This window comes from Sander lucioperca, chromosome 13, assembly GCF_008315115.2.
Source record: "Sander lucioperca isolate FBNREF2018 chromosome 13, SLUC_FBN_1.2, whole genome shotgun sequence".
NCBI lineage: Eukaryota > Metazoa > Chordata > Actinopteri > Perciformes > Percidae > Sander > Sander lucioperca.
This window is the reverse complement of record NC_050185.1, coordinates 145,579-172,776: the sequence shown is the minus strand read 5'-3', so window position 1 is coordinate 172,776 and position 27,198 is coordinate 145,579. Positions and strand designations below refer to the sequence as shown.

General features: G+C 41.1%; 1 protein-coding gene across 4 annotated transcripts in view; it reads left to right on the top strand.

Moving 5' to 3' along the window:
- The first annotated feature begins 20,114 nt into the window (after window positions 1-20,114).
- The window catches only part of LOC116058309 (trichohyalin-like), a 37,620-nt gene continuing 30,536 nt past the window's right edge, over window positions 20,115-27,198 (top strand). Inside the window, exons 1-4 of one of the 4 annotated variants that reach the window (XM_031311080.2) lie at window positions 20,121-20,282; window positions 20,387-20,451; window positions 21,657-21,887; window positions 22,460-22,463. In XM_031311080.2, the coding sequence (XP_031166940.2) occupies window positions 20,424-20,451; window positions 21,657-21,887; window positions 22,460-22,463 (263 nt within the window). In that variant the 5' untranslated portion in view covers window positions 20,121-20,282; window positions 20,387-20,423. Of the gene's footprint in view, window positions 20,283-20,373; window positions 20,452-21,656; window positions 21,888-22,459; window positions 22,464-27,198 lie in introns of all 4 variants that reach the window. The other 3 variants (XM_031311081.2, XM_035991057.1, XM_031311085.2) reach the window with 3 other exon arrangements.

Here is a 27,198-nt window from a genome sequence, read left to right as displayed (position 1 = left end):
GAGAGGCCAAATACATCCATGGCAACCAGTAAGGTGTTTGGCAGTGGACTAGATGTTATGACCTTAGGTGAGGAAGTCTGCTCAGTTGAAATTGCCTTCTTAGTCTGACTCTTGCTGCCAAGGTACCCCTTATCACAGTTGTTTACCTTCCTCTCAGCCCTGATGCACTTTGATTGAATCCTTAACCTCAGCCTGATATATGTGGAGGATTTTTTTTGTTAATTAATCACTTATATTATTCCCCCCTGTTCCTTCACTTTGTTCATGTTTTTTCAAGTAAGATACACAGCTAAGTGGGGCCAGTGTCAAGTTGCTTTATAAAAGTGTATTTTTTGGTCTTGCAATTTACAGGAAACAGTACGCCGTCTTCACAACTCAGAGACAAATTGTCGGCGCTACAAACCGGAGCAAGGGTAAGATTTAAAGAATATGCTTTCATTCTGCTGTATAAGAAAATAGATACGTTAATAGACCGATCTTAACCATACATTTTGTTTTCACAGACTAACCTCGCCTCATAACGAGGCCGTGACCTATTTGCTCGGAGCTATATTTGCAAGTCCAGATTTACATGATGCTGACAATGACGGCAAACTTTTCCTGTTTTCTCATTCCTTGTTTAATTTTACTGTGACTTACCACTCATACCACTCTCATTTAATACTTTTCCAGCTGCCTGTAATTACGAGACAGTAAGCAGGAGCTTCAGGTAGAAACGACCAGATTTTGCATCACAGGCGGAAGCTGTGAAGAGTTCAGCTCGGAGTCCAGCGAGAAAAAAGAGGGTAAGATTAGATCCGTTTTGGTCAATGTGACTATTTTTCAGGTGCATTAATAGATGTGTTGTGTCCATACGCAGTGCATCGCGCAGTACTGATTGTCTTTATTGATTGTTTTTACAGCTGCTGGAAGCGAGACAGAGTGTGCTGGATGGATTGTGCGTCCTTTTCGCAGCCAGCAGAAGTACAGGGCAACGCACCACAGACGTCTGCAAAACGGACCGAATTAAGACAGAATGCCGCCAGTTACCTTTTTTACCAGTGTAGCAGGTTGATTGGTCGCTATGCTTTCAATCACATCACTCTCTGGACCAATCAGGAAGTAACTGCATGTTATATAGGCAGGGGGTTTGTCCTCTTGACACTCTATATACTCTTTGTTGCCGGAGCCACATGTCCGCTCTGTGTCCCCTCGCTTCCGTGGTGCAGTTACGGAAATTCGACAGGTAATGCAGTGTTGCTAATTTGTTTGTTGCCTATAAGCCTTGTTTGTGTTAGGATGGGCATTACAGCGTGCATTGTCTTTTGCAGTGTCTCCCTGTCACAAACCAGACCACTCCTGTAACGGGATTGGATTGAGTTTTGCTGCTGGTAGGTTAGGCAACGCTTTTCTTCTCTCTCGAGTATTCCCCTGACAGTGTTTAAGTAATCGGCCGTTCTATTGAAGGCCCTGTGTAGCTGTACTATCGGCACTAGAGGTGGTGTATTGGTGTGAAGCTCCCTGACGGGGTTTGTAAACTGCTTCGCCAGCGCTGGTATCTGCACTAACCCCTCCTTCCCCCGCCACGCTGCTGTTTTGTCTCAACCGACTTCTGTTTCAACTTGTATGAGCTCAATCCAGGCTTTGAACGCCTCCATGCGCCTTTCAGCGCCGCATCCACGCGCCTTTCAGTGCCAGGATCTGCTGCCCAATAGGCTTTATGCACGGGAGGCTCTTTAGAACTTCCGCATTAATGTAAGCCAGCTGATTCACTTCCGGTGGAATGTCAGTATAGCAACAGCCACAGCACAGCAACAGCCACCAACCGCAGCATCTTTAAATTTGATCAGGACAGGACATTTATGACATAGAAAACGATCAGGACAGGACAGTAAATATATATTATAGTAGTGAAGTATAGTAGTTTAGTATAGTTATATAGTTATTTCATAGCAGTAGGCCTAATAAATAAGTGATTGAGAGATGAGAAAGTCGTATAAATTTCAGCGTCGTGAGGGGACGACAGCTGAGCACTGCTGTGTCCCTCTGTGTTCATCATCAGCAAAATTTAATTCGTCTTTGAGCTTCCATACTTTCCCCTCCAACCATCAACAATGTCAAAAATGGATTGTGAAGATCAGAAGAGAAAGGTTTGTGATCTCTTACCACACTTGTGTGTGCAGTCGACACTTTGTGTCAGAGGACGTTGTTGAGCCAGCAGCTGAAGGGGGTAGAAGGAGGCTAAAGCCAGGCGCTCTTCATGTCTTGTTTCCCTGGAATAACTTCTCTCTCGGAAAAGTAAGACTTGAGGTACAGGAGCGGATCAGAGCCAGACCGGAGAGGATGGAGACCGACAAAGTTACTGGCACTCTTTGTGCCAACAATCATGATTATTGTTCAAGGCCGGACCCTGCATTTGTGGACTTGGTGGTCACTGAGAATGAGAGTCTTCGGGATGAAGTTGCCCAGCTGAGGCAGCAGCTGGAGCAGCTGTCACTCACTTCGGGTTACAGTGATTTGGTGGCTCGTACACAGGCATTCGTTTTTACACAAGGTAATTTTTTCGTAATTTAATAGGCTATACTATTATAATACCTGCTAAACTATAGTGTTACGTCTGTTCAATTAAAAAATGCATAATGTAGCCTACCATTTGTTTTCCTGTATGCACGTCCATTTGTCTAAGTTACAGGTTCACCTCTAACCATCTGTAGGCTTGTGAGTATGGTACAATAATAAGAACTAGTAGATTTAATAAAAGCTTCCCATTTTCACTAGACCTCCTTATGAAAAAATCAGATTTAGGGAGGAAATCATTTATATATTGTCCTCTGCTGCCTCTGCAAATAAATGCTTTTTAAATGATCTAGTTCACATATTTGAACATATAGAAATAATAAAACTAAAATAACACCCAATGTGAATACTATTTTCTTTAGGCTACTCAATAAACAGCCAAGGAGATCAGTGATTGATTAGAGTTCAGCCACTTCCTGCTGTGGACTCATTTCTGCCGGAAATTCTCCCAAAGCTTTTACAGGAACAGTAGACTTCCACAATTTTACAACCACAGTCACACCTAATTTACAATTAAAACTATCATGTGCTCAATTGTTCCCCCTTCCTAAAACCACCCCCCCCACCCCATACCAACAAAGCTATGCAATCAAAATCCTCACCTCTCCCAATACACACACACACACACACACACCATAAATGTGTACAATTTTGTTGTGACAGTAACCATGCTTTTGTCAAACTCAAAAAGGTTTGAGGATTTGTACATGTAATAAGGTGTGTGGTGAGAGTATTCCACTGAGTTATGGCCACAAAAGAAAAGGATGATTTGCAAGTTTTGCGATTGGGAATATTGCACTCTCCTCTAGTGGCTGACCGAGTAGCTCTATTTTTTTTCTGAGTTGAGCGTAATACATTTTTTAGAGGAGGAGCGACAGCATTATGAATGATTTAAAAAAGTAAGCAAACATTTGAATGCATTATCAAATTTCCAAAATTTAAAATATTGCACTTAGTGATTATTTTGCAGTGGTGATATTGACGTGTTTTTTGGTCATGGATCTTAAGGGCTGTTTTATATAATGATTCAAGTGGTCTTAAGGCTGTCTTACCTCCTTGAGACCAACTTGTCATGCAATACAAAAAGTGTGGAACAATCATTGCACTTGATGCGGTTTTGGCAGGTCATCGAACCATCGCTGCAGTACATGGTTCGAGTGACCAGAACAAGAACTGCAGATGGTGACTCAGCAAGGCAAAGTACAGCCATGGTACAGACACAGTCTTTACAGCCAGTAGATGAACTGTTCCTCTTCCTGAACTACCTTGCCCTTGGACTGAAGCAGAAGGACCTGGCTGACTGGTATGGGGTACTGTTAGCAGGATCATTCACACCTGGACTAATTTTTTGTTTTGTGTTCTCGGCTCGCAGCGAATTTGGATATCCCAAAACAAAATCAATGAGCACTTGCCAGCAGAGTTCAAAGATTACCCAGACACTACAGTGATCCTGGACTGCACAGAGCTCAGATGCCAAACACCTTCCTCTCCTTTACTCCAGAGTGAAGTTTATTCCAGTTACAAGTCCCATTGTACACTGAAGGGGATTGGCATGGCCCCTCATGGTGTTGTAACCTTTGTTTCTCCCCTCTTTGCTGGCTCAGTCAGTGACAAGCAGATCCTTGTGGAGTCAAGACTATGTAAACTGCTCAGGCCGGATATGGCAATCATGGTGGATCATGGTTCCTAGCCGGAAGACCTCAAATGCCAGCAAACGAAGTCAGGGAGACAGTGTTCACTGTCCTGGCTCCCAAATGGTGGAACGAGCTCCCCATCGATATCAGGATGGCCGAAAGCCTACACATCTTCCGCCGAAGGCTAAAAACACATCTCTTCCGACTACACCTTGGATAAAAAAAAAAAAAAAAATCTTGAACCTGCACTTTCATATGTCTCTTTGTAGCTTTGCTTATTTAAAGCTAATGTACTTGCACTTACTACTTGTTGTCTGGAGTTTGAACCTTCACAGTTGAAAGCACTTAATTGTAAGTCGCTTTGGATAAAAGCGTCAGCTAAATAACATGTAATAATGTAATGAGACCCAGTCTATCGCACACCTTAGGGTGCATGTTGAGCGGCTAATTCGTCGGATGAAGGAGCACAAATTCTTTGACACAGTTATCCCCCTAAACATGTTTGGAAATATTAACCAGCTGTATGTAGTCGCATGCCTCCTGTTAAATTACCAGAATGGTCCACTTGTAAAAGCCTGGTCTAAGTAGAGGTGTCAATATTTTTGTGGAGTGGTACTGTGGAGGGCAGAGCATTCAAAGAATATTGTTCTTGTTGTTGTTATAGTTAATGTTATTGTTTGTTATAACTGTTCCCATTGACTGTATATAAAACACAGTTGATGGCCATTCCACACATAATTTTGCTACAGTGAAATTAAAAATGAATGATACCACAGCCTTTCTTTAGGGCTCTCACAAAACATTGTGTATTTCACTGTGGTCATAACAAGCAGCACTTACACAATACTGTGTTTAGGTACAAATGAATAATCTCAGAACATATGAACATAAGAAAATATGTAATTTAATAAATTGAAGGTGACATGTTCTACGGTCAACAATTTAAATACAGTCAGTAAAAAACAATTGTGCGTCATTTCAGACAGCATGTACAAACAGATACTTTACAATACCATACAACAGAGTGTACAATGGTCCTGATGGTGTATAAAACCCAACATGGTGTCATGCAATACATCAGTTAAACATTACTCAAAATAAATAAATTAAAATACAGATATCACAAGTACAACAATTACAAATCTCCATCGTCATGGACTACCCTGGACTGGACTGATTGCCACTGTTGGCCTCCCTTACTGGCTATATTAGCCACCTGCCCATTTTATTTTACTAGCTTGCCTGTATGGTCAATACACCACCCTGTTCTTTTTGTCTGTATGGACATTTTTCAACTTAAACTTTAACTATATATAGTTAAGTAATGAGTATTCTATTTTTTGATATATTGTGTAGCCTGTTGTAGTTGAGTAGATATATTGTATTTTTGTAGTATGTAGTATGTGTACGTGGATGTCATATGTCTGTGTGCCTATGTGTATGTATGTGTATAAGCTATTGGACACCTTAATTTCCTTCGGGATTAATAAAGTATCTCTATCTATCTATGCAGGCCTGTTCTTCATTTTACTTACAGCTATTTAGGAGTTTATAGAATAGACACTGGGATAAATAAGTTTTTGAAAATAGATGATCAAATGAACACTAAAACCTAAAATCAATGCTAACCAGTGTTGGGGAAGTTACTTTTAAAAAGTAGTGTTTGCTCGTTACTCGTTACTTCTTAAAAAAGTAATCCGTTACTTTACTTAGTTACCCCCTATATAAAGTAACTTTTTACTTTACTTGTTACTTTTATGTTACTTTTAAAAGCAGGGGTCTCTGGCAGAGACTGTAGTTAATTATTCCTGCCAATTAAGCCAATCTCTGGTTTATCAGTGAAGTGTCTGAACTCCACTGCAGGCTGGATTCTCTACTCACAGAGTGACGGTTGATTCATTATGAACGATTCCAGCGTGGGTTGAATGCACATTAGCAGGTCATCGGTGTTACACAGTGTTAGTGTGTATGTGATGTCTGTATCTACTTGTACCGGTTGCACAGCCACGATGGTCCGTGTATTATTGTAGACACATGCAGCCTCTTTTCTGGAAATCCTTGCGTGTCTGTACAACCGACACAAGTCCACAGCGGTCCGCTGTGTGTATATATGAGGCCATCTCCACCGCATCCATCTGTGAGGTTGTCAGCTTTGTGTCTGCCTGGCTCAGAGCGCCGTCTAGGAAAAAGCCATGGAGCTTAAAACGCTCTCAAAAGTTAGCTTTGGCTGCTTCTCGCTTGCCATGATTACTCTGCTACCAGGCAGTATCTGTCACGTCCCGTGTGGAGCTTGTGAGCGCGCAGCTGAGAAGGCAGTGTCACTGTCAAATCTATCCCTGGGAAAAGTAACGTTGCGCTGAATTGAAAAAGGAACTACGTTTCGTTACCAAATTTTCAGTAGTAGCGCGTTACACTACTTTTTACCCGAAAAAGTAGTTACGTTACTGTACCCAACATTGATGCTAACTGATTAATACTGATTGAAACAAGTACTGTCAATGGAATGGTTTTTTTTTTTCTGTAGTACAGACTCTGTACTACACACTACACTAAATATCAAATTTAAATATATAATTAATACATCTCTGTAGTGCAGACTCCGTAGTACACACTACACTAAATATTCAATTTAAATAATAATAAATAATTAATAAATAACCAGTTTTTCAAAATTTAGCAATTTTAAGCTCATTAAACTATTTTCAAAAAAAGTGCTGTAACAATTTTACTGCCATTGCTCCCATTATCCTCCGTGACACGCGTTCTTCCACTTTGCCTGACAACTCTTCCCCAAAACAAACTGCGCTGAGATAACAGAGCTCAGCCCATAGCTTCACACACTCCAGCAGATAGTATGCGTGAAATAAAAACAGGACACGTAATTTCACTGTGTGTAGTGTTTAACTATGCTAACTAACCGTGTATTGTGAACCGCGTGTAGTGATTAAAAAAAAAAAAGACAACAGCTGTGTCTCAAAGACTGGGCAACAACCGGGACGTTGAGAATCCACGCGCAAGAGGTGATGGATAGTTCCAGTCACTTCGTCATGTATTCACTTCGTTGAAACAAGAGAAGAAAGCCTCACTGATGTGAAGAACAGGACAGAGAAACATATATAAATGTTCTCTGCCTGCCGTATGCCAACGCTCCAGTAAGTCCATCACCCCATCTCTGCCCGGGCATGCCCCAGCTGCCACACATTTGTTGGACAAACTCTGACGCACACGCGGCGGTGAAATGGCGATTTATCCCTTTAAATGTGAATAAATGACAGTTACACTCACCGCCAGCAAATGCTCTTTCCGTTGTGATTGGTGGTATCTTTACAACTCGCATTACCTTGTTTCCTACAGACTGTGTTGATGCGACTTGCGGTTATATATAATTTTTTTTTTTTTTGAAGACTCAGTTAAGGCAGTGTGCGCGTGTTGTTAAGGCGGGCCTAAACTGCAAAATGCTGCGGGAAACCCTGGAATGAACATGTCATCTTCTGCATAGACAACAAAATCACACCATTCCAGACTAGTTATGAGCAGTAGTCCCTGTACCCGCCAGTAGTATGTGTGAGATGGTTTTAGCTGTAGCACTCCATCGGAGACTCTAAGGCAGGGGTCACCAACATGGTGCCCGCCCAGGTAGCCCCCAAGGACCACATGAGTAGCCCTCAGGCCTGTTCTAAAAATGAAAATTGAATATTGATATTATCTGTTTCCCACCTTGTTAAGTCATTGTTGATAATTATTGATAATGAGAAATCATTAACGTGATCAGTGTCTTCACATAGATGACTATCATTAATCATTAATAATCATATATAACTAAAGGCAAACTGAGCAAATTTGTTATTTCAGAAGAGCGTATCAAACTGGTAGCCCTTCGTATGACTCAGTACCCATGAAGTAGCTCTCAGTTACAAAAAGGTTGGTGCCCTAAGGTAATACAGTCTACATAGCTTCTCACATTATGACACTTCACCTCCAGCAGTCCAAACGCAGGCTCAGCATTTGGGTCGTATACCAACCCATCTGGTGATGACCCGAGCCATGGTGCATCTGGGTGGATGATGAAACTGCAAGGATAGTGGTTTACATCCTTAACAAGGCAGTACTCTTCTACTGCCTTGGGCTCCATCTGAAGATTCCTCTTCATTTCTGCGGTCTGATAACCTGGCCGTGAAATCCTGAGTGCCAGGTTCTCCGCTGAGGACTGTCCTCTCACATGGCAAACCTCTCTAGAAATGCATGAACACACACACCTTGGTCTAAGTATTTAAACAACAACTTAAACAATGTAATGACTATCAATAAAAAAGATTATACATACCAGAATCTAGAGGAAGTCACACGTGGCTTTCTTAGAAGGTGCCATTCCTTCAGTGTGCTCTGTTGTCTTGTGCTTTCCTCAAGTTGGTGCGCCATGAGCTCTGATGTTTGAAGAGATTTCATGTGCAGCTGCTGATGGTAGTTAAGCACAAAACAACACTCTGAGGGCCCCAAAGAGTAACCATCAAGAGGTAAGGATGGTCGTGGTGGTGCAGTGGCATGTAGATGTGTCTTCGGTGGAGTCCATGCTGGAAGATGGTAGGAGAGAACACTACCTTCTTGGACTTTTCCAAAGGCACTGTCTACTAATGGTACACCCCCTGCAATTCCCATGGTTATTAGTGGAGCAGTTTCCCTTGGCATGCCTTGGTAGATGTCATTCAACCGAAGGACTGACATGTCTGGAAGGTCACAGGTCAGGTTACAGGCTCCTTTGTATAAGTTACTCCTGAAAAGATAATTGATCACTTAAACAGTCAGTAATGTTTTAATTATCAGAAATGAATGAACACACCTGTGTTCTGTAGCTTTACGCTACAGTGCGTGTTTGTGTGGACAGAAACAGCAGACACAGAATGGAGCAGAAATATTCAGTTTAACTCATGTTACCTGATTCCTTCAGCCACTCTTCTCTCCTTGGGCCGAGCTGATGTTGTATCTGATGATTTATAACTTTGACTTATGTTTAATTATGCCTACATATATTCAATTTAAATGTATTCCATATTGTACTATGTTATTGAGGTTATGGTGAGAGAGTTGGGGCCCTGTGTATAAGAGAGGATGCAGATGCTGGGTCTGGAACAATGACAGGAAAGGGGTCCTGATAAGTATACGTCCTGGTAAATGTGTATTCTGTCATTCTATGGCGAATAACCAGTTTAGGCACAGTCAACTAATGACCTTGGAGAGGCCTACAGGAAACCTATATTCAACAGTGTATGGGAACATGTTTGTTATAAGATTATGCTATGAGGTTGATTACATTAGCAGAGGGGCCCCAGGAACACACATACACCCTCCCACTTTAGGTCATACAATGCAGAGAATATATACCCTGTGTTAACAGCAGAACGGCAGAACGACTTTTTGGAAGAATTTGGGTTGGTCGTTCTCCAAGCTCTCTGCAGGAGTTTGTAAAATTGATGCTGAATCTTTGCTTGTAATAAACCTTTTTATAATCAAGAACAGTGTCGGCGGATTCCTCTTCATACAGCATCACAGCATTACTATTTAAGACACCACACTGACAACACTACCATCTCATTTGTTGGACCAGGCTTGAAACCCTGTAAGCAAATGTACAATAACTTATTTAAGGATGATGTAGCCTATGTGCAAACCTGTTGAGAGTTGATTGAAATATTTTAATTGTGGAAGTGTTGGAAAAAAACATTACCTGGGTCCTGGGTTTGTGCCAATGTTGCTCAGACCTTGTGCAGCTGTAAGTAGGGGGGACAGCTATTGCTCCCTGTTGGCTGTAATGTGATGTTTGATACAGCAATGCTGCAATGTGACTACATAGCGCAATCCCTGCCACACATGAGCACTGGCATGCCAGCAGTTCAACAGGCTTAGAGTCTTTGAGAAAAATCTGTAAAATAAATGTATACAAGTTGGTAAACTATGTGTTTTTGATGTTCAGGTATGTTACAGTGTATGTTATATAACTACAGTACATGTATTAACCTACTGGAATTTAGTCACTGGTGTGTTTAAGCCCACTTGCTGTGTGCGGGTGAACTAGGCTGCATTGTTATCTAATATCTTGATACTGCAAATACAATTCATTCCTAAAAAGCATTTTTTACAACACTGAACCTGCTCTCATTTCCCTACACTTAAGTTGTGTGGTCTCTCGCTTTTCCTCATTGACCTGAAGCAGCTTGCCCTCACAGACACCTCTCCTGACTCGTTCTTGTCAGAAACTGAGAAACTGAAACAGCGAGCGTAACGGCATAACGTTAGCTTACGCGAGCATAACAACATAGCTTTAATACACTATTTTTATGACTGCCAGCCTGTTTATCTCAAAGAGCAGGAGCTCACATACATTTCACTGCTAATATGTGATTCAACATGATTATATTATATTGTTCGATGTTACATTATAAACATTAACGTTATTGCTATGTAACGCTACTCTCGCATAACATCAGAATTGACAATAACGTTAGGCTAACGGTAACATTGTACACTTAACTTCATAGTCATGAATATAGCTGGTTATGTACAGCTTAAATCCTTTTTCCTTTTTGCTTAATGCCGTGGTTGAGTAGGCCTTAATAAGATGGTGTACATCGTTAATAGTGACACGGGGTAAGTCTTGAAGGCAACGAGTGTAGAATGTCATTGTTTTGACGGCTCTGACAGACAGCTCATCTGACGACCGGAAGTGATTAGGCTGGCTTGTCCGTAAACCAGGGCTGTATAATGCTGCGTTCCAGGCAACCCGTAACTCATGTTTTCACAACCTTCTACCGGTGAAAGTGCCATAGAATGGCAGTCAAACCCGTAACTTACTACTCGTGAACTCGTACCAGATCGTTGTACTCCCAGTTACAGTTTTTGACGTCACACACACATAAACAACGATGTCGACCCCTTTTGATGCTGTACAGATGCCGGTGATTAACTGTGAGAAATAGAAATAAATAGGCAACGTAAAGTAATTCCACACATTGTAATCAAAACAATACACATACGATTGTGTACTATTACAGGTTATGTTTATTAAATTAAGCCCAAAATATGTTGCAGACTAGAAATCGCTAGTATTAGCTAGCGCGAGCTAACGTCAACGGTAGGTAGCCGCTGGCTAACGCTAGCTAGAAGGGTTTGTCGTGACTTTGCCTGGAACGCTACCAAGTCGTGAGTCGTGACTTGAAGTCGTAACTTACGGGCTAAAAATTGTGTCTGGAACGCAGCATTAGATTGCGTGATTGTGACATGGGCGATAGTTTTGCCTTTCTTTGTCTCCCTCCCGTGTGCTGCGTTTTACCCCTTTTTGGTTTATTTTGAGTTTTTCACCACTGTGTGTGTGTGTGTGTGTGTGTGTGCGAGTGTTCACGTGTGATTGGGGTGATCCTTCCCTGAGATCCCACACCCCTTGACCCTGTCCCTCCACTGGTAAGGCCTCAGCACTGATCCTCTCCCATTTTCCTACCCCGTGTGTGTATGGTGATTTAGAGGTATTTTATACTTGAAGTTTTAGTAATTGTATAAATAAAATAATTGTCTTTAATGGAACTACATCTCTGGCTTCATGTATAAGTCAAACCTGTGTGCTTTCTGTATTTTGGTGGTATAACTATCGAGCTAGTCAAATTCTATTCTAGGGGTGAAATTCCCCGGGTGGTGTTGCTGGTGTCTTCCTTGGGTCTGGGCGTTGAACGCGCCAAAAAGGCGCTCCACACCAAAAACTCCCACTCGCCACAATCTGGCGTTGTCGGCAGGATTATGCATTTCTGAAAGCCATAGACGTATGTTCCTTTTCTGTTTTACTGTATTTGTATGGTGTAACCATTGTACTGTGGGTTACTGTGTTTAACCGTGTTTCTTTTTGTGTTCTTTTGATTAAGAGACAAAACAGCAGCTGGCTTCTTCATACTCTTGCGGCTCCAAACAAACTTCTGTTAATTCCCTTTGCAGCCCCATTGTATCGGTAGGGCTTAGTTACGGGTGAGGAGTTACAGGAGTTGAGGGATTTAGTTGCACAGTTAAGAGCGGATAATGAGAGGATGCGCCAGGAGCAGAGTGTCGACGCTCCTGGTCCCAGCTCTGCGGCCCCTACTACTGCCAGACAGAGCGACTGATTGTTGTACCCCGAGATAGAAAATGTCCCACGTTCCGGGGTAGATCAGGTATAGGGCTGACTGAGTGGCTCGATGAGGTACAGGCATGTATGAGGGCACGCCACCTGTCTGTGTCCAATCAGGCCTTTTATTTGTTTGATCACCTGGAGGGGGAAGCGCGTGAAGAACTAAAGTACCGTCCCAGTACAGAGCAAGGCGCCCCAACCAAAATTATAGCGGCACAACAGGAGTTGTATAGCTGTTCTGAGTCCTACGTAGCCCACCAGGAGGCTTTCTTTTCTAGACGACAGCAGGAGGGAGAGACACTGCAAGAGTTTTCCCTTGCCCTGATGAGTCTTATGGCGTCCGTAAAACAGAGTGCCCCTAGTGGCAAGCCAAATTCCAAAGTATTGTTGCGCGACCAGTTTGTGGAGCACGTGCTTGAAAGTGCTCTCTGTCGCGAGTTAAAACAGTTGGTGCGCCGGAAGCCTAGGCCGAGGCCATCCGGTGGGAGCGCGAGGGTTTGCCTGGGGGTGCTAGGGGCCGAAGTCATTCCGTCCCCTCTGCCTTGGGCATGCAGTTTGGAGTCCAGTGCGGTCCTCAGGGTTTGAGTACTTCCACCCAAGCGTCTGATCTGAGTGAGATTCAAATGTTGAAGCTGCAGCAAGAGCAATTAAACCAGCTTACTCAAAGCATTTCCCTCCTACAAAATTCCCAGCCGTGCAACCGGCCATCTTATAAGGGCCCTGTTATATGTCGGCGCTGTCAGCAACCAGGTCACTTTACTTTGGAAAGTGAGGGGGACTCAGCCTGCCTTGCCTGACCACCAACAGTCTAGTAGGCAACTGCATCATCGTCTGACTTCGGGAAAACTAGTGCCCGCCGAATTGCAGAGTCACAATTCGGCCACTGGCTCGGAGTTTATTCCAAGTGTTTTGGAGGAAGTTCCTACGCTAATTTCCTCTTGTCCACATCTTGACGTGCTATATGGGAGGGGTTGATGTCCCTTGCTTGGTAGACACTGGGTCCATGGTGTCTACAGTTACAGAGAGCTTTTTCCTCCAGCATTTTGAGCCGTGGGGTATCTTGCCACTGGCTGCAGCTCCGAGCAGCCAATGGGCTGGCCATCCCTTATATTGACTACCTGGAGTTGGATGTCAAACTCTGTAGTAAGTCAATGGCACAGTGCGGTGTGCTGGTGGTGATATGTCAAATGTCATGAAGTCTTAATGATATACGACTCTGCAGAGCCGTCTGCTCTACTGATCTCAGGCAAACAGTCAGCCACTCTCTCTCCCCTCTGAGGCTGAACAACTGGAACATGAAAACCACACTCACGCAGGTCCCGTGAAATATGACAGCTACAGTTCGGAAAATAGCATTGGGCACAATGACTTTGATGAATTAACTGTTTATTAGACCCCAGATGAGACAAGAAGCTAACGTTAGCGAACGCTGTATTAAAAAAAATTAAAAAATAAAGAAAATAAAAAAAAGAGACGCTGTATTTCTCCGGCAAGCTGTATTAACATTACTGTTTAAAACGCTTTCCAGGTTAGTGGGGATGCATACCGCTCACACCAATATTAAAAACGTAGTAATCTTCCCTCAGCGTTTAGTTTTGTTGCTAAACTGTGTGTAAAATGAGCGGCGACGTTAAATCATCTGTTTCAGGTAACGGCACACTAGGGTACCGTCTATTTGCTGGATTGTTCCGAGGTAACCGCCGGTAGCTAATGTTAGCAGATAAGCTTGTTGACAGCAACGGTAGTGTTAATATTTATGCACAGTGACAAATAAAGCAAACTTGCTAAAAATGGAACTACACGCTGTTTTCAGGTAACATTACTGTTGACGTTCAAACAGGCCTGTGTTTGTGTTTTATACACTAACACAGTATCTTTATACTGCAAGGCTATATTTATTTTATTTTTATTTGTTATTTATATATTATTTTAATGCCATTACCTGTTTTCCCTGTTTTCATACATACAGAAGTTTAGTTTGCTAAATATATCAAATTTCTTTAGTGGGATATTGGATGTGAAAAGAAGGAAATGGTTCTTCCATAACATTGCACTTTAGATGTGAATTTATATATTTTTTTTATTTTAGTAATTTATATAGTTCTATTTTATAGCGATTGATTATCTATTCAAAAAATGTTCTATGTTCTATGCAAAATGTAAAATATTCTGTTAAAGAAAATATTTGTGCGTGCTGTAAAGTGGTTCGAAAAAATGAAATCGGGATCGGCTAAAATCGGTATTGGCTGGCCTAACTCAATGAAAAATCGGAAATCGGAATCGGCCTAAAAATTGTAATCGGTGCATCTCTAACACATACATACACACACACACACATATATATATATATATATATATATATATATCCGCTCAGCTTCTTCTAGTTTTCAATATTTAGGCATTAATATCTTGAATAGTCTCCCTTTACTGTACAAACATAACATTGTGGAACTGGTCAGAAAGGTTAAATCAGATCTACTACGCTGGAATGCCCTCCCATTGTCGCTTCTAGGTAGAATCAATTCTATCAAAATGAACGTCCTACCAAAATTCTTATTTCTTTTTCAGTGTCTACCTATATACCTGCCCAAAACGTTTTTCAAAGAATTGGATAAGATTATTTCACATTTCATTTGGGCGGGAAAGTACTCAATTTTGCAAAGAACCAAGGATGAGGGTGGCCTTGCTCTGCCAGATTTCAGGGCATACTATTGGGCAGCCAATATTCAAAAAATCTATACCTGGTACAACTCCCCCAGCACAGACTGGTGTCAGATGGAAGCCTACTCGTGCAACTCCATCTCTTTATCAGCTTTAATATGTGCCTCTAAACGCACACCCTACTAAAGTCACCTCCAACCCAATTGTCTTGACTACTATAAAAATCCTGAAACAGTTTAAACGGAACTTCAAAATCACCTCTCTTTCCCCACTAATGTAGCTCAGCGTAAATTCTGTCAGGGAGACTTCAATTACGTTATCTCTCTTCTCTTTAACTGATCAGCTGGGCAGTGGGTGTTACGGTTCTGTATACCAATTAGAATCGGGCACGTATGTTCTAACCAATCACAGCATGACTACCATGTTTTAATCGTTCTCTCTCCTGCTTCTGTCAGTTGTATTTTCAGACGAGAGTGCGACCTGCCTCCTCCCCTTCTACCTCCAGGCATTTTCGACGGTGTTCTCGGTCTTCTCCCGGCTGACGGCTCGTTTTACGTCTACGGATTTTTCTCACCACCACCAGTGTCTAGATTCCATTGGGGGATATGTTTGGTTTTCCTAAACATTAGAATTGTATAGATACCCCTTTACAATGGAGTCTAATCTCCAAAAAATATTATGTTTGTACTTACTTGGTTATAGCTTATTAATAAATGTTTGCATATCTGCAACGGAGTCTCTCCTGATTGAAATGCCCTTCTGTGAAAACCATTTATTTTCACCCGCGGCACTTGACTCAACTTACACTCTGTGGAAAGAGAAGGGGCTGGTGAATTTTGATCAACTCTTTGATAAGGACATTTTTATCTCCTTTGAGAACTTCCGAACTAAATTTGCCCTTCCACAAGCTCATTTATTTAGATATTTTCAAGCCAGAGACTTTGTTCGTTGTAATTTCCCCAACTTCCCCCACAAACAACCTCGTACTCTCATTGATGTAATTCTTTCTCTCCCTGCGGTCCGTGGATTCATTTCAATTGTGGTGAAATTAATCTTGTCATCATTATCATCCCCACTGGCAACTAGGAATTCATGGGAAAAGGAGCTAGGTTGTACCTTGTCAGACGAATGGTGGCAAAAAGGGCCCTTAACTCCACCTCATCTTGTGCCAGTCTGACATTAATTCAGTTCAAGGTCCTGCACAGGGTACATTTTTCCAAAGCTAAACTTAATAAACTTTTTAATACAAGTGATACATGTGACAGATGTTCTCTGTCATCAGCCAGTCATACACACGTTTTTTTTCCTGTCCGAGATTAAGCTCATTCTGGTCCTCTTTCTACAATACTCAATAATCAAAAGCTCTAAACAAACCGGTGCTTTGGAGTTTAACCTCCATCTTTGGTGTGCCTGAAGAATTTACACACTCACCAACAGGGAAAGCAACTCCATCGCTTTCGCGTCTCTAGTGGCCCGCAGATGTATTTTACTTCATTGGAAGGATAAGAATCCTCCCTCCCCTAACTCGTGGCTAAAGGATCTAATGTCATTTCTACACTTAGAAAAAATCAAGTAGAGTATTAGGGGGTGCTCCGACAAATTTTATAAAACTTGGAATCCCATTCTGTCCATCAATTCCATTCCCTCCTTAGATGATTAAGATAGATTGTTCTAATTAAGATAAACTTTTTTTTTTTTTTTTGTTTCCAGTTAGGATTATGAAAGAGGTAAGAGCCAGTAATTGTCTTTGGTGCGATGATATGGTGGTCGAACTTGTCGAGCAACATGTACAAATTGTTATAGTTAATTTTTTGAATTTTTTTTTTTCCAAGCATCTGAATCTAAATGTCCCTTTTTACTTTTTTTTTTTTTTTTTCTCTGTTTTTTCTCTGTTGGTGTTCACCCCTCCTGTTTTTGTTCTGGGGGTGGGGGGGGGGGGGGGGTTTGTTGGTGTTCTAAAAGGGGGGAAAATGGGTGAAATGAATCCATACTGAACCGGCCTACTTTGCATATTTCAAGGGTGCTGAATCCAAAAAAACTGGTACCCAAGCGAAATTGTGAGTTTTTGTCCTTCTAATTTGCATATCAAAATGGCCGCCAAATTGCCTATCTTGCACAGTCATTGGACCATTTTCACCTAGTTTTTTTGTAAGTAGGCAATCAAAGATGAGGAAATTAAGTTTCTAGATCTATAGTCTACGGTCAGAGCAAGGATATAGCGGAGGCTCAGTGCCTTTTTTATGTGTATATATATATATATATATATGCAAAATACCAACTTTTAAGGTGAAATTAAGCATTATTTTTGTCATTTTTTTAAGGCCGACATAAATGTTCCCAGTGTTGTCTGAGATTTCATTTTTTTATGCAAACAAAGCATTTATGCTCTTAATTCAAACATCGAAAAACCCCAAAACACCATGAACCTCCCTTGAACAGATCTACAGATCACATCTTGTTTCTGTATATTTTCTTTCATGTTTGTAGCTAATTGCTTTGCTTTCATCTGTCTTCTTCTGTAAGTTCCATAGGTCACTCCGCATTTCTGTATATTTCCTTTGGAGTCTAGCTTTTGCTTTCTTCTGTTATATTAGTTCTACAGATCACATCTTGTTTCTGTATATCTTCTTTCATGTTTGTAGCTAATTGCTTTGCTTTTTTATGTTAGATTTTTAGTTCTGTAGTTCACTCCCTCTGTAAATTGTTTTTGGTAAATTGTTTTTAGACCTTTCTAGTTTGCTTGTGTGCCATTTGTCTTTGGAATTTCATTTTGATTAGTATTTCTTTCTGCAGTCCTTTTCCAAGTTCTTTGGTTACCCCTTGCCTTGGTATACTTGAGGACTACACCTCCACATTTAAACAAGGACATTGGTCATCACTCTGACATGCACACATTGCAGTGCATAACAGCCCTGATTTTCGGCATTTGCACTGGCGTGTTGTGCATTGTTTTTTACAGGCACACAGGATCATTTCCAGGCAACTTTCAGGTATTGGATTCTGTGACATAAGAATGTCCTTACCGCAGTGGCCCGGGATTCAAATCCAACCTTTGGCCCCTTGCTGGATGTCTTCCCCCCTTTCTCTCCTCACTTTTCTGTCTGCAACTGTCCTATCCAATAAAGGCCAAAATGCCCAAAAAAAGAATCTTTATTTATAAAATAATGCCAATCCCTTGTAGCTGTGGTAAATTAGCCTAAAGCTTAATGCTTACCTGTTCAGGAGGAAACTAGCCAAATCTGCATCCTTTTGGGCTCTTAGCTGTCCCCATCTTTTTAAAACCGGATTTTATTACGTCTCTGGTCATGCAACTGTTTAGATATGCCAAGGTTTTTAAAGCTGGGTACGTCTCTGTTAATCCTGATTGTTTGTTTGCTGCTTTCATGGCTGTAGTGCGCTGGGTTTACGTTTTTACAGGTATATCTGGCAACCTGGCCAGGATGTCAAAATTGGCAGTTGATAACAACACACAGGCTGAAACACAAACAGATATTCCGTCACGGAACAGAAATTTAAAGGAGAAAATACTGACTTTAGCATTGTTGTCAGAAAACATACAACCCAGCTGGCATAATTCATTAATTCATGGTGGTCTCTTTTTGAATATTTCTCCCTATTCACCTGGGTTTTTCCCATCTTAGAATTTAGAGAACAAATGCTTAATTTGCATAAAAACATAAAATCTCAGACAACTTGTAATGGATTTTTTTCTTTGTTATCATGTAATATGGTGTACATCATATGTCATATCAACAGGGGAAATTTCAGAGTAACATTTATTGAATATTTATGGCGATTTTGATATGCAAATTAGAAGGTCAAAAACTCAAAATTTTGCTTTTTGGACTCAGCACCCTTGAAATATGTAAAGTAGGCCGGTTTCCGACTTGTATCCATAAATGCTCCTCACTTCTTATAGAAGGCCTTTTTTTCTGAAATCCGTCTAGACTAAAAGATATGTATGAAAAAAGAAAGAAAAAAAGAAATGTCAGGTTAACTTTCTCTGTAAAACAACCTAAATGACCAAATCAAGTCAATGCACTTTACTGACATGTTATATGGACATGAGGAAAATATGGTTGCAAATTCACAGTGCATGAATACATTTATTCTATACATTGTCTATACATTGCCCCCTAAAATGTATGCAATCTTTACATCTTCAAAACACTGAAAGGAGGGACTGATGACTTTAAACCCAGTATTTTTTAACCTTAGGTCATGTTTGTATTCAGCTTATGGTTTATCCCATAGACTGTAATAATAATAATAATAATAATAATAATAATAATAATATACAGTCTATGGTTTACCTGTGTATACAGAATGGAAGTAGTTAAAACAAATGTTGGGTGACCTCTAGCTCACCCAGTAAGAGCATTTGCCCCATGTTAGCCTGAGTCCTGCAGCAGCGCAGGGTTTGAATCTGACCTGCTGCCCTTTGCTATGTGTCATCCCCCATCTCTCTCCTCCTTTCATGTCTATCCACTTTCAAATAAAGGGAAAAGCTCCAAATAATGATCTCAACATTTTTTTTTTGTTTTGTTTCTTGGAAGTTTGCCCTTCACACGACCACTTATTTCAATAAGCAGTCCCAAAAACAAAAAGTCAGATTCAGCCCAATTTTACACGTTTACGTGTACAAAGATTCTCTTTTATTCATGCATAGTGCACCTGTTTTAGGAATTCTAATGAATAATTTGATAACCGAGAATGTTAATATTATTATATTATATTAATATTAGCCAAATGTTTGATGGAATACGTTTCAGTAATGCAATCTTCTACCATATTTACACATGCTATAAGTTGAAGAACTAATGCCTCCAGGAAAGCAAAACATTGCACATCCTTTCTGTGTGTATGAATATTTAATACATGTTTGAGTATGGAGCCACTGCCTGTTCATATGTGATTATTCAATGCTTAAGAACATCAGGAGAGCTGAGGGAAACCCACCAAGCCAAACATGGACGTCATACCACCCTTATCAGCTGAGACCAGTCTCATAGAGCAAGATGTTTCACCACCCAAATATCATCTATCATCCAATCATACACAACTTACTGGGAGTCACATCTATCTGACACTCAGTCAACGAACGTGTGGAGGGAAGAGATATACTATGTTTTGAAGATAATAGTGCAAGCCTGCCTCATCCCTACAGATGTCCGTAGAGTTTAACACCTAAGCAGACAAGCACAACATTCAAATGACTTCTAGGAGTTTAAGCCTAATATGGTTTACTTTGTGTTTTTGTACACAACTCGAGACAAAAGGAAGATGAGGTAAGACAACAATAATACAAATAATATAAATCTGCAATGGTTCAATACATGAGTTTTTCTTTTTTTTCTGCTAATTTTATATCATTCCTAGCCTTTCATTCAAGCCTGATCTCATGGGAACACCAGTTTTGAATTTGTAATATGGATACATATCAATCAACAGACCATGGTAAGTTTATTTTATTCCTCAAAATGATTTTGTTTGCTTCTCAACAAATAACCATAAATGTATTCTTATACCATGCATTATTACATTGTAAACATGCTGTTAAATTTGACCACAATCTGCCACTGTGTTTAAATATACTGCAAGTATAGTTCTTCAAAACATGTTGCCTTTGGGTGATGCATCAGCTTTTGCATGTTTGAAAGATTTAGCCTTTTGTATGTATTTTTAAGCAAAAAACCTACCGTTAAAAACAGAAAGAACACAGTTAATGGGAGACACCACAGGTCAATACGATAAAATATTTTAACTAACAGATATCACCATGAAACTTCCCCAGTTGATAAATTGACAATATTATTTTGTATTACAAGTTTTCTGAAATTCTATGTTTAAATATGCAAATGATGCATTATCTTACTAAATAGGCTATGCGCTAATTTATATACATCCAGAACAGAAATGTGAATGTTGGATAAAGCCGGGCTTGTTTCATGTTGTTGATATATTAGAGTCAAAGTTTTTACAGAGGGAAATTTGGATCTCTTTTTATCACTCCATAAATCAGAAAGTAGGCTACTGTCAACAGCCATAAAAAAATCTATTTTCACCATGTTTTAGGTATAAAATGTACATAAATCAGGCCTGAATTATTAACAAACTCCTCTGTAAAATCCTTCAAAATACAGAAAGGAATGAAACGAAATGAAGCAAAGTTTGGTAGTATGTAGGTGCTACTTATGTTGAGATTTCTGGCTCAGTGTCTGACAAAAAAATGTTTTTTAAATTCAGCATTGTGAAATTCCCTACATTCTGCAAGACACTACATGTGTGTGGGGTAAAACACTCAACTTCCTTAGTTGATTACTGACATTAAGACTATTATTTTTTTGTATTACAAGTTTTCTGAAATCTTTAGGTTTATATATGCAAATGATGCATTATCTAATGGCAACTTTTAACGAATGTAGGAGAAGTCTACCGACGGAAATAGACAAAGTGTAGTAAAATAAACACCTAAATGCATATTTTGGATATAGGTTTTCCACTAATCTGAAAGATTACATATTATGGAAGCAAAACAGCCCAAAACCTCAAAATTGAGTTTTTTCCTGTAGTGTACCACTAATGTCAAATTACTACTAACCATGGCACACATTTCTGCTTGTTAAATTCTCTAATAAATAACCACCTAATTCATTATGTAGTGGAAACCTTCCTGGAGGAGTTCAGGGAGCAGATCATTGCTGGGGTTAGATCAACCAGAGCCATCGTAGAAGCCTGGAACTCACAGCAGCTGACAACCATCTCCGAAGCTCTGACGCCACAAGAACAAATCAGGGTGCTGTTTCATGTTGTGGAACAAGGAACACCGCAATTCAAAGTTAGCTTCTACCAGATACTTTCACAGGAGGAACCCAAGCTTATAGCTGATTTAGGTAAGACAAACCTGTAAAAAATGGTACAGGGATACATTTATATGTTGTAAAGATCAGCATACTGTTGTAAAATTAAATGTGTTAAGATATAACAAATAGAGGTTGAGGGAGGGGTGGATGGTAGGTGAGAGTGATCAATGCAATTTTCCTCCACTCGCTACATCTCTCAGTACGCAATGAGTCAAACAGCCAAGGTGCGTATGGAGATACATGGTGTGCAGAGAGAGAGAAAGGGGAGTGGGAGAGAGAGAAAGACTCAAAAAAGGGAGAGATGAGAGAACTGAGAAGAGGTCAGTAAAGAGGACTGCAGAGAGTAAAGATAGTGTGGGTTGGGGTGAGTTGTGAGTGGACAGAGGGCGGGGGTTAGAGAAGAACACAAAGTAGTGATCAGAAACATGAGGTGGGGTAAGAGTGAGGTCTGCAGTTTGAGCAGTGTCAGATGAAGACAAGGTCCAGCTGGTTGTCAGCACTGTGAATCAGAATAGAGAGGGATAGAGAGAGATTTTTTTTAAAGATAGCAGAGAAAGAAGAAATAAAAACAAATATGACTGTATGTTGAATAATAAGTGAAGAGCAGTCATCTGGCCAGTGTCAGAGGAGTGTGTCTATTTTCTCAAGGAACTGAAATTTTCACTGTAAATGAATAGCTCATTAAACTTAAGTTAGCAGCTACTGAAACAATGAAATGGTAATTCATATTAACTAATTATTAGTAATGCTATAATTTATGTTGTTTTAACAGTTTATTGTTGCACACATAGCATTTTATACATTATATTAAGTATTTGTTAATGATTACCAAATGATTTGTAAACTGTCAATAAACTTTATTTGGATGGCTATTATGACGTTGCAACTGATGATTAAAATACCTTGTTAATGGTTAATACTTTGTAAAGCATCTATACACATTATTCAGATAAATATCAGTGCACAAAAATCTCTTTTATAGAACACCGAAAAAAGATTAAATGGGGCCAAATTAATGTTACTTGAGGCTTTAAAAACGACTAATTAATCATTGACTAATTACTTAATTACTATAAGCATTAGTTGCAACTTTATAGCCATCCAAATACAGTTTATAGATGGTTTACAAAACAATTATTATCCACTGACAAAGTGATAACTATCTAAATTTATGAACGTATTATTTTAAATTACAATAAGGCTGTTAGCATTAACACGTTAATCACGATGCGATTAAGGGCCGAGCATAATGCGTTAATTTTTTTTTAATCGTATTAATCGCATGCCGCCATTTATTAATTTATTTTCACTTCACTCGGCTTTGCGTCATGCCTAACAGGCTACTATTTTGCCGTACTTCCTCGTAACACATCCTGCTGCTGCAGGATCGCAACGTGTATTTCGGTGCCTCATTCTGGTGCCACTGATATGTCTGCACTTCTCTCTGATGCTCTGAAACAGACGTTACAGGAAACAGAAACATCGCTGCACGTGATGCTAGTTAACACTATACTCAACAGCAGCTAACGTTAGCCTACCGCTAGCTAGTAGCTGGATTAAACACGGTTACAATGCTGACAGCTAACGCTGAACGGTGTAAAGTTTGTCTGTATTTCACTGTAGAGGATTCAACCGATTCAACACCGCTGCCGTTGTCGGAAAAAAACAGACGGTGCGTTCAATGAAACTGGTAATTTACAGCCTTGTGGTGCATTCCTAGTTGTTGTTAAATGCCCTTTTCCCATCTGGTGGTTGTTTTTGTCATTCAACAGCTATTTACTAGTGAAATAAGTTATTGTTATAGTGATTACATTTAATTTTGACGATATGGCCTTAGCAATATACAAGCCATTCTTTAATGTCGCCAACTGTTTAGTACCCTTCTTTTTTTTACTTTTGGTTCGGTTCAGGTACCGTTAAGGCATCGGTACCGTTTTAAAAGTACCGCTTTAACACCGGTATCCAAACCAAACAATACCCAACCCTAATATTGACTCTAGATTCAAATGTGTGACTAGATTAAATATATAATAAACAAATACAAATCTTAAAATCAAGTTCATAAAGTAACTTTCTTTGCATTCATTTGATTCCCAATCAAGATACACTGGTAAGAATTGCTTTCCATTGTTAATATGTACTTACAAACAGTTCTGAAATGCAAAATAATAGAATTTTAATCATGTGATAAAACATGCGATTAATCGCGATTAACTATAGAAATTCAACGATTAATCGCGATTAAGAAAATTTAATCATTTGACAGCCCTACAATAAACTAATGATAAAATAAATTATAACTAATGATTAGTACACATTTTAGATCATAATTTCATTGTTTAACAGTAAATAACTATTAACTAAAGTTTAATTAACTTTAAATATATAATTTATTAATGATGGGTATTATAGTGCTACCGGGATAGTCTTTTCTTGCCATACTCATTCGCCATTAACCAGATACGTTTGAACAATTTATTAGCGTATAAGACGATCAATGTGCAAGGTGTGAAGTTGCTTGTAGTTCTTCCATTTGCTGACTGGGTTTTTGGAAAATCCGCCGTAGCACCAGGGCATGACAGATCCCCTTATGACCCTACGGCAATAAAGAAGAGGAAGTAAGAAACAGAATGGGAGGTCAACAACGAGATCTTCCGTGCGATTGTAGACCTTCCAGAAGCTTTGTAATCCAGCCTGGAACTACAGTGTCTTTGTACAATAAATCCATAATTATGAATTCTTAAATAATGTTATATTATGTTAGATATCTCCGCATCGCTTCAAGGTAGCGTCATCCCGATTGTTTAGCATGAATGTTTACAGCAGGGCTTTTCCAAAGAAGTCATCTGCCAATCAGCTAATACATAACCCTAACCTGACACAAGCAGTACCTTGTATGTAGAGTGATTGTATTGCAAGCAGACACAGGCAGACCATTCAGGCAGCCCTGGCACTGTAAATGAGTGTGATTTGGGCTCTGGACATCTAATAACAGACAGGAAATGTATTGGAGATGGCGCAACTGTCACGACTTACTAGAGCGGAACCCAGAAGCAGACCAGGACAAGGTGAGTAGAATAAAGGTGAGTATTCATTTAATGATTTGAATGTGGAATCAGGAGAATCCAGGTGACAGAGCAGGCAGTGGAGGGAGGGAATGTGCAGATCCAACGTTGTTTCTGATGAAACTGACGACCAAGCAGAGGTGGAGTGAATATCCCGGGAGAGTAACTGCAGACAGAGGAAACGAAGGTAAGTTAACAGCAGGCAAATATAACTGAGCAGCAAAACTAACTTTTAGCAAACTGAGGCTGATACGAAGGCACAACATACTGTTCATGGCTAACTATCTGGCAGGGAATGGATGTCAGGTCAGAGCTTATGAAGTGAAGAGGTGATGATCAGGACCAGGTGTGCAGATAGCTGATTAGATCCAGGTGTGGGTAGTTGAGATCTCCCGCCTTGCTTCGTCGCCAGGCAACCAGACAGGGTGCGTTCAGGAAACACAGGCAAAACAGACTCCAGGACAGAATACAGGCAACTCAGGCAGAAAACAGACTCAGGAAGCGGGATTCATGACAGTACCCCCCCTCCGACGGACGCCACCGGGCGGACCACCCGGAGCGCCAGGATGGAGGCGGTAGAAGTCACGAAGAAGGTCAGCGTCAAGGATTTGACGCCGAGGAATCCAACTCCTCTCCTTAGGACCATAACCCTCCCAGTCCACGAGATACTGGAAACCCCAACCCCGCCATCTGGAATCCATGATGCGGCGCACCGTGTAGACAGGACAACCTCCGATCATCCGAGGAGGAGGAGGAGGAGGAGGAGGAGGACGAGGAGGAGGGGGCAAGAGAGGACTGAGGAGAACAGGCTTGAGGCAGGACACATGAAAGGCGGGATGGACTCTGAGCATCTTGGGCAATTTGAGTCGAACCACAGCAGGATTAATGACCTTCTCCACCACAAACGGACTAATGAACTTAGGCGCCAGTTTCCTTGACTCTGTCTGCAAAGGAAGATCCTGGGTAGCCAACCAGACTTTATCTCCGACAGCATAAGCGGGAGCTGGGACACAGCGACGATTAGCCTGGAGATGATACCGGTCAGAAACTCTAAGGAGGGCCTTTCTGGCCCGATGCCAGGTCCGGTGGCAACGGCGTATGTGGGCTTGGACAGAGGGAACTGAGAGATCCTTTTCCTGAGATGGAAACGAGGGGGGCTGGTAGCCATAAAGGCACTGGAAGGATGTAGGGAGAGTATTATGGGCGTACTCGACCCATGGCAACTGAGAGGCCCAAGAGGTGGGATTGGAGGAGACAAGGCAGCGAAGCGTGGACTCCATTTTCTGGTTGGCTCTCTCAGCCTGACCATTAGATTGGGGGTGAAATCCAGACGTGAGGCTGACCGTTGCTCCAATGGCCAAACAAAAGGATTTCCAGACAGCTGAGGTAAACTGAGGACCACGGTCGGAAACTATGTCACTGGGCAGACCGTGGACCCTAAAAACTTCCCTAACAAGGATATCGGCCGTCTCAGTGGCAGAGGGAAGTTTGGAGATGGGCACAAAGTGGGCGAACTTGCTGAATCTGTCCACAATAGTCAGAATAACAGTGTTCCACTCAGAAGGGGGCAACCCAGTGACAAAGTCCAGGGCCAGATGTGACCATGGTCGCCGGGGAATAGGTAGGGGGTGAAGCAGTCCAGAGCTGGGCCGATTGGTACCCTTATTCTGCGCACAAACTGGACAGGCAGCAATAAAACTCTTCTCCCATGGCAGGCCACCAAAACCGTCTGCGTAGTAACGCCATAGTCCGAGCCACGCCAGGGTGACAAGCCATCTTGTTGGCGTGGGCCCACTGGAGAACAGCAGAACGGGCAGACTCTGGCACAAACAACTGACCGGGTGGACCGTTACCGGGACCGGGCTGAGTCCGAAGGGCTGCCATAACCTCCTCCTCAATCCTCCAAGTAACAGCTCCAACGACGATGTCCCAGGGAAGAATCATCTCAGTCTTGACCCCATTCCCCTCCGTCTTCGAGAACATCCGGGACAGAGCGTCAGCCTTGCCATTCTTAGAACCAGGTCGGAAGGTAAGAGAAAAATTAAAATGTCCAAAAAACAAAGCCCACCTGGCTTGATGGGAGTTGAGACGTCTAGCAGATTGCACGTAAGCAAGATTCTTGTGGTCAGTCCAGACAATAAACGGCTGCTCCGCCCCCTCCAACCAGTGGCGCCACTCCTCCAAGGCGAGTTTAACAGCGAGAAGTTCCTGAGTCCCCAGTTTCCCACATCGTAATTCCTCTCCGCAGGCGAAAAGACTGTCAGTGGAGTGTTGTA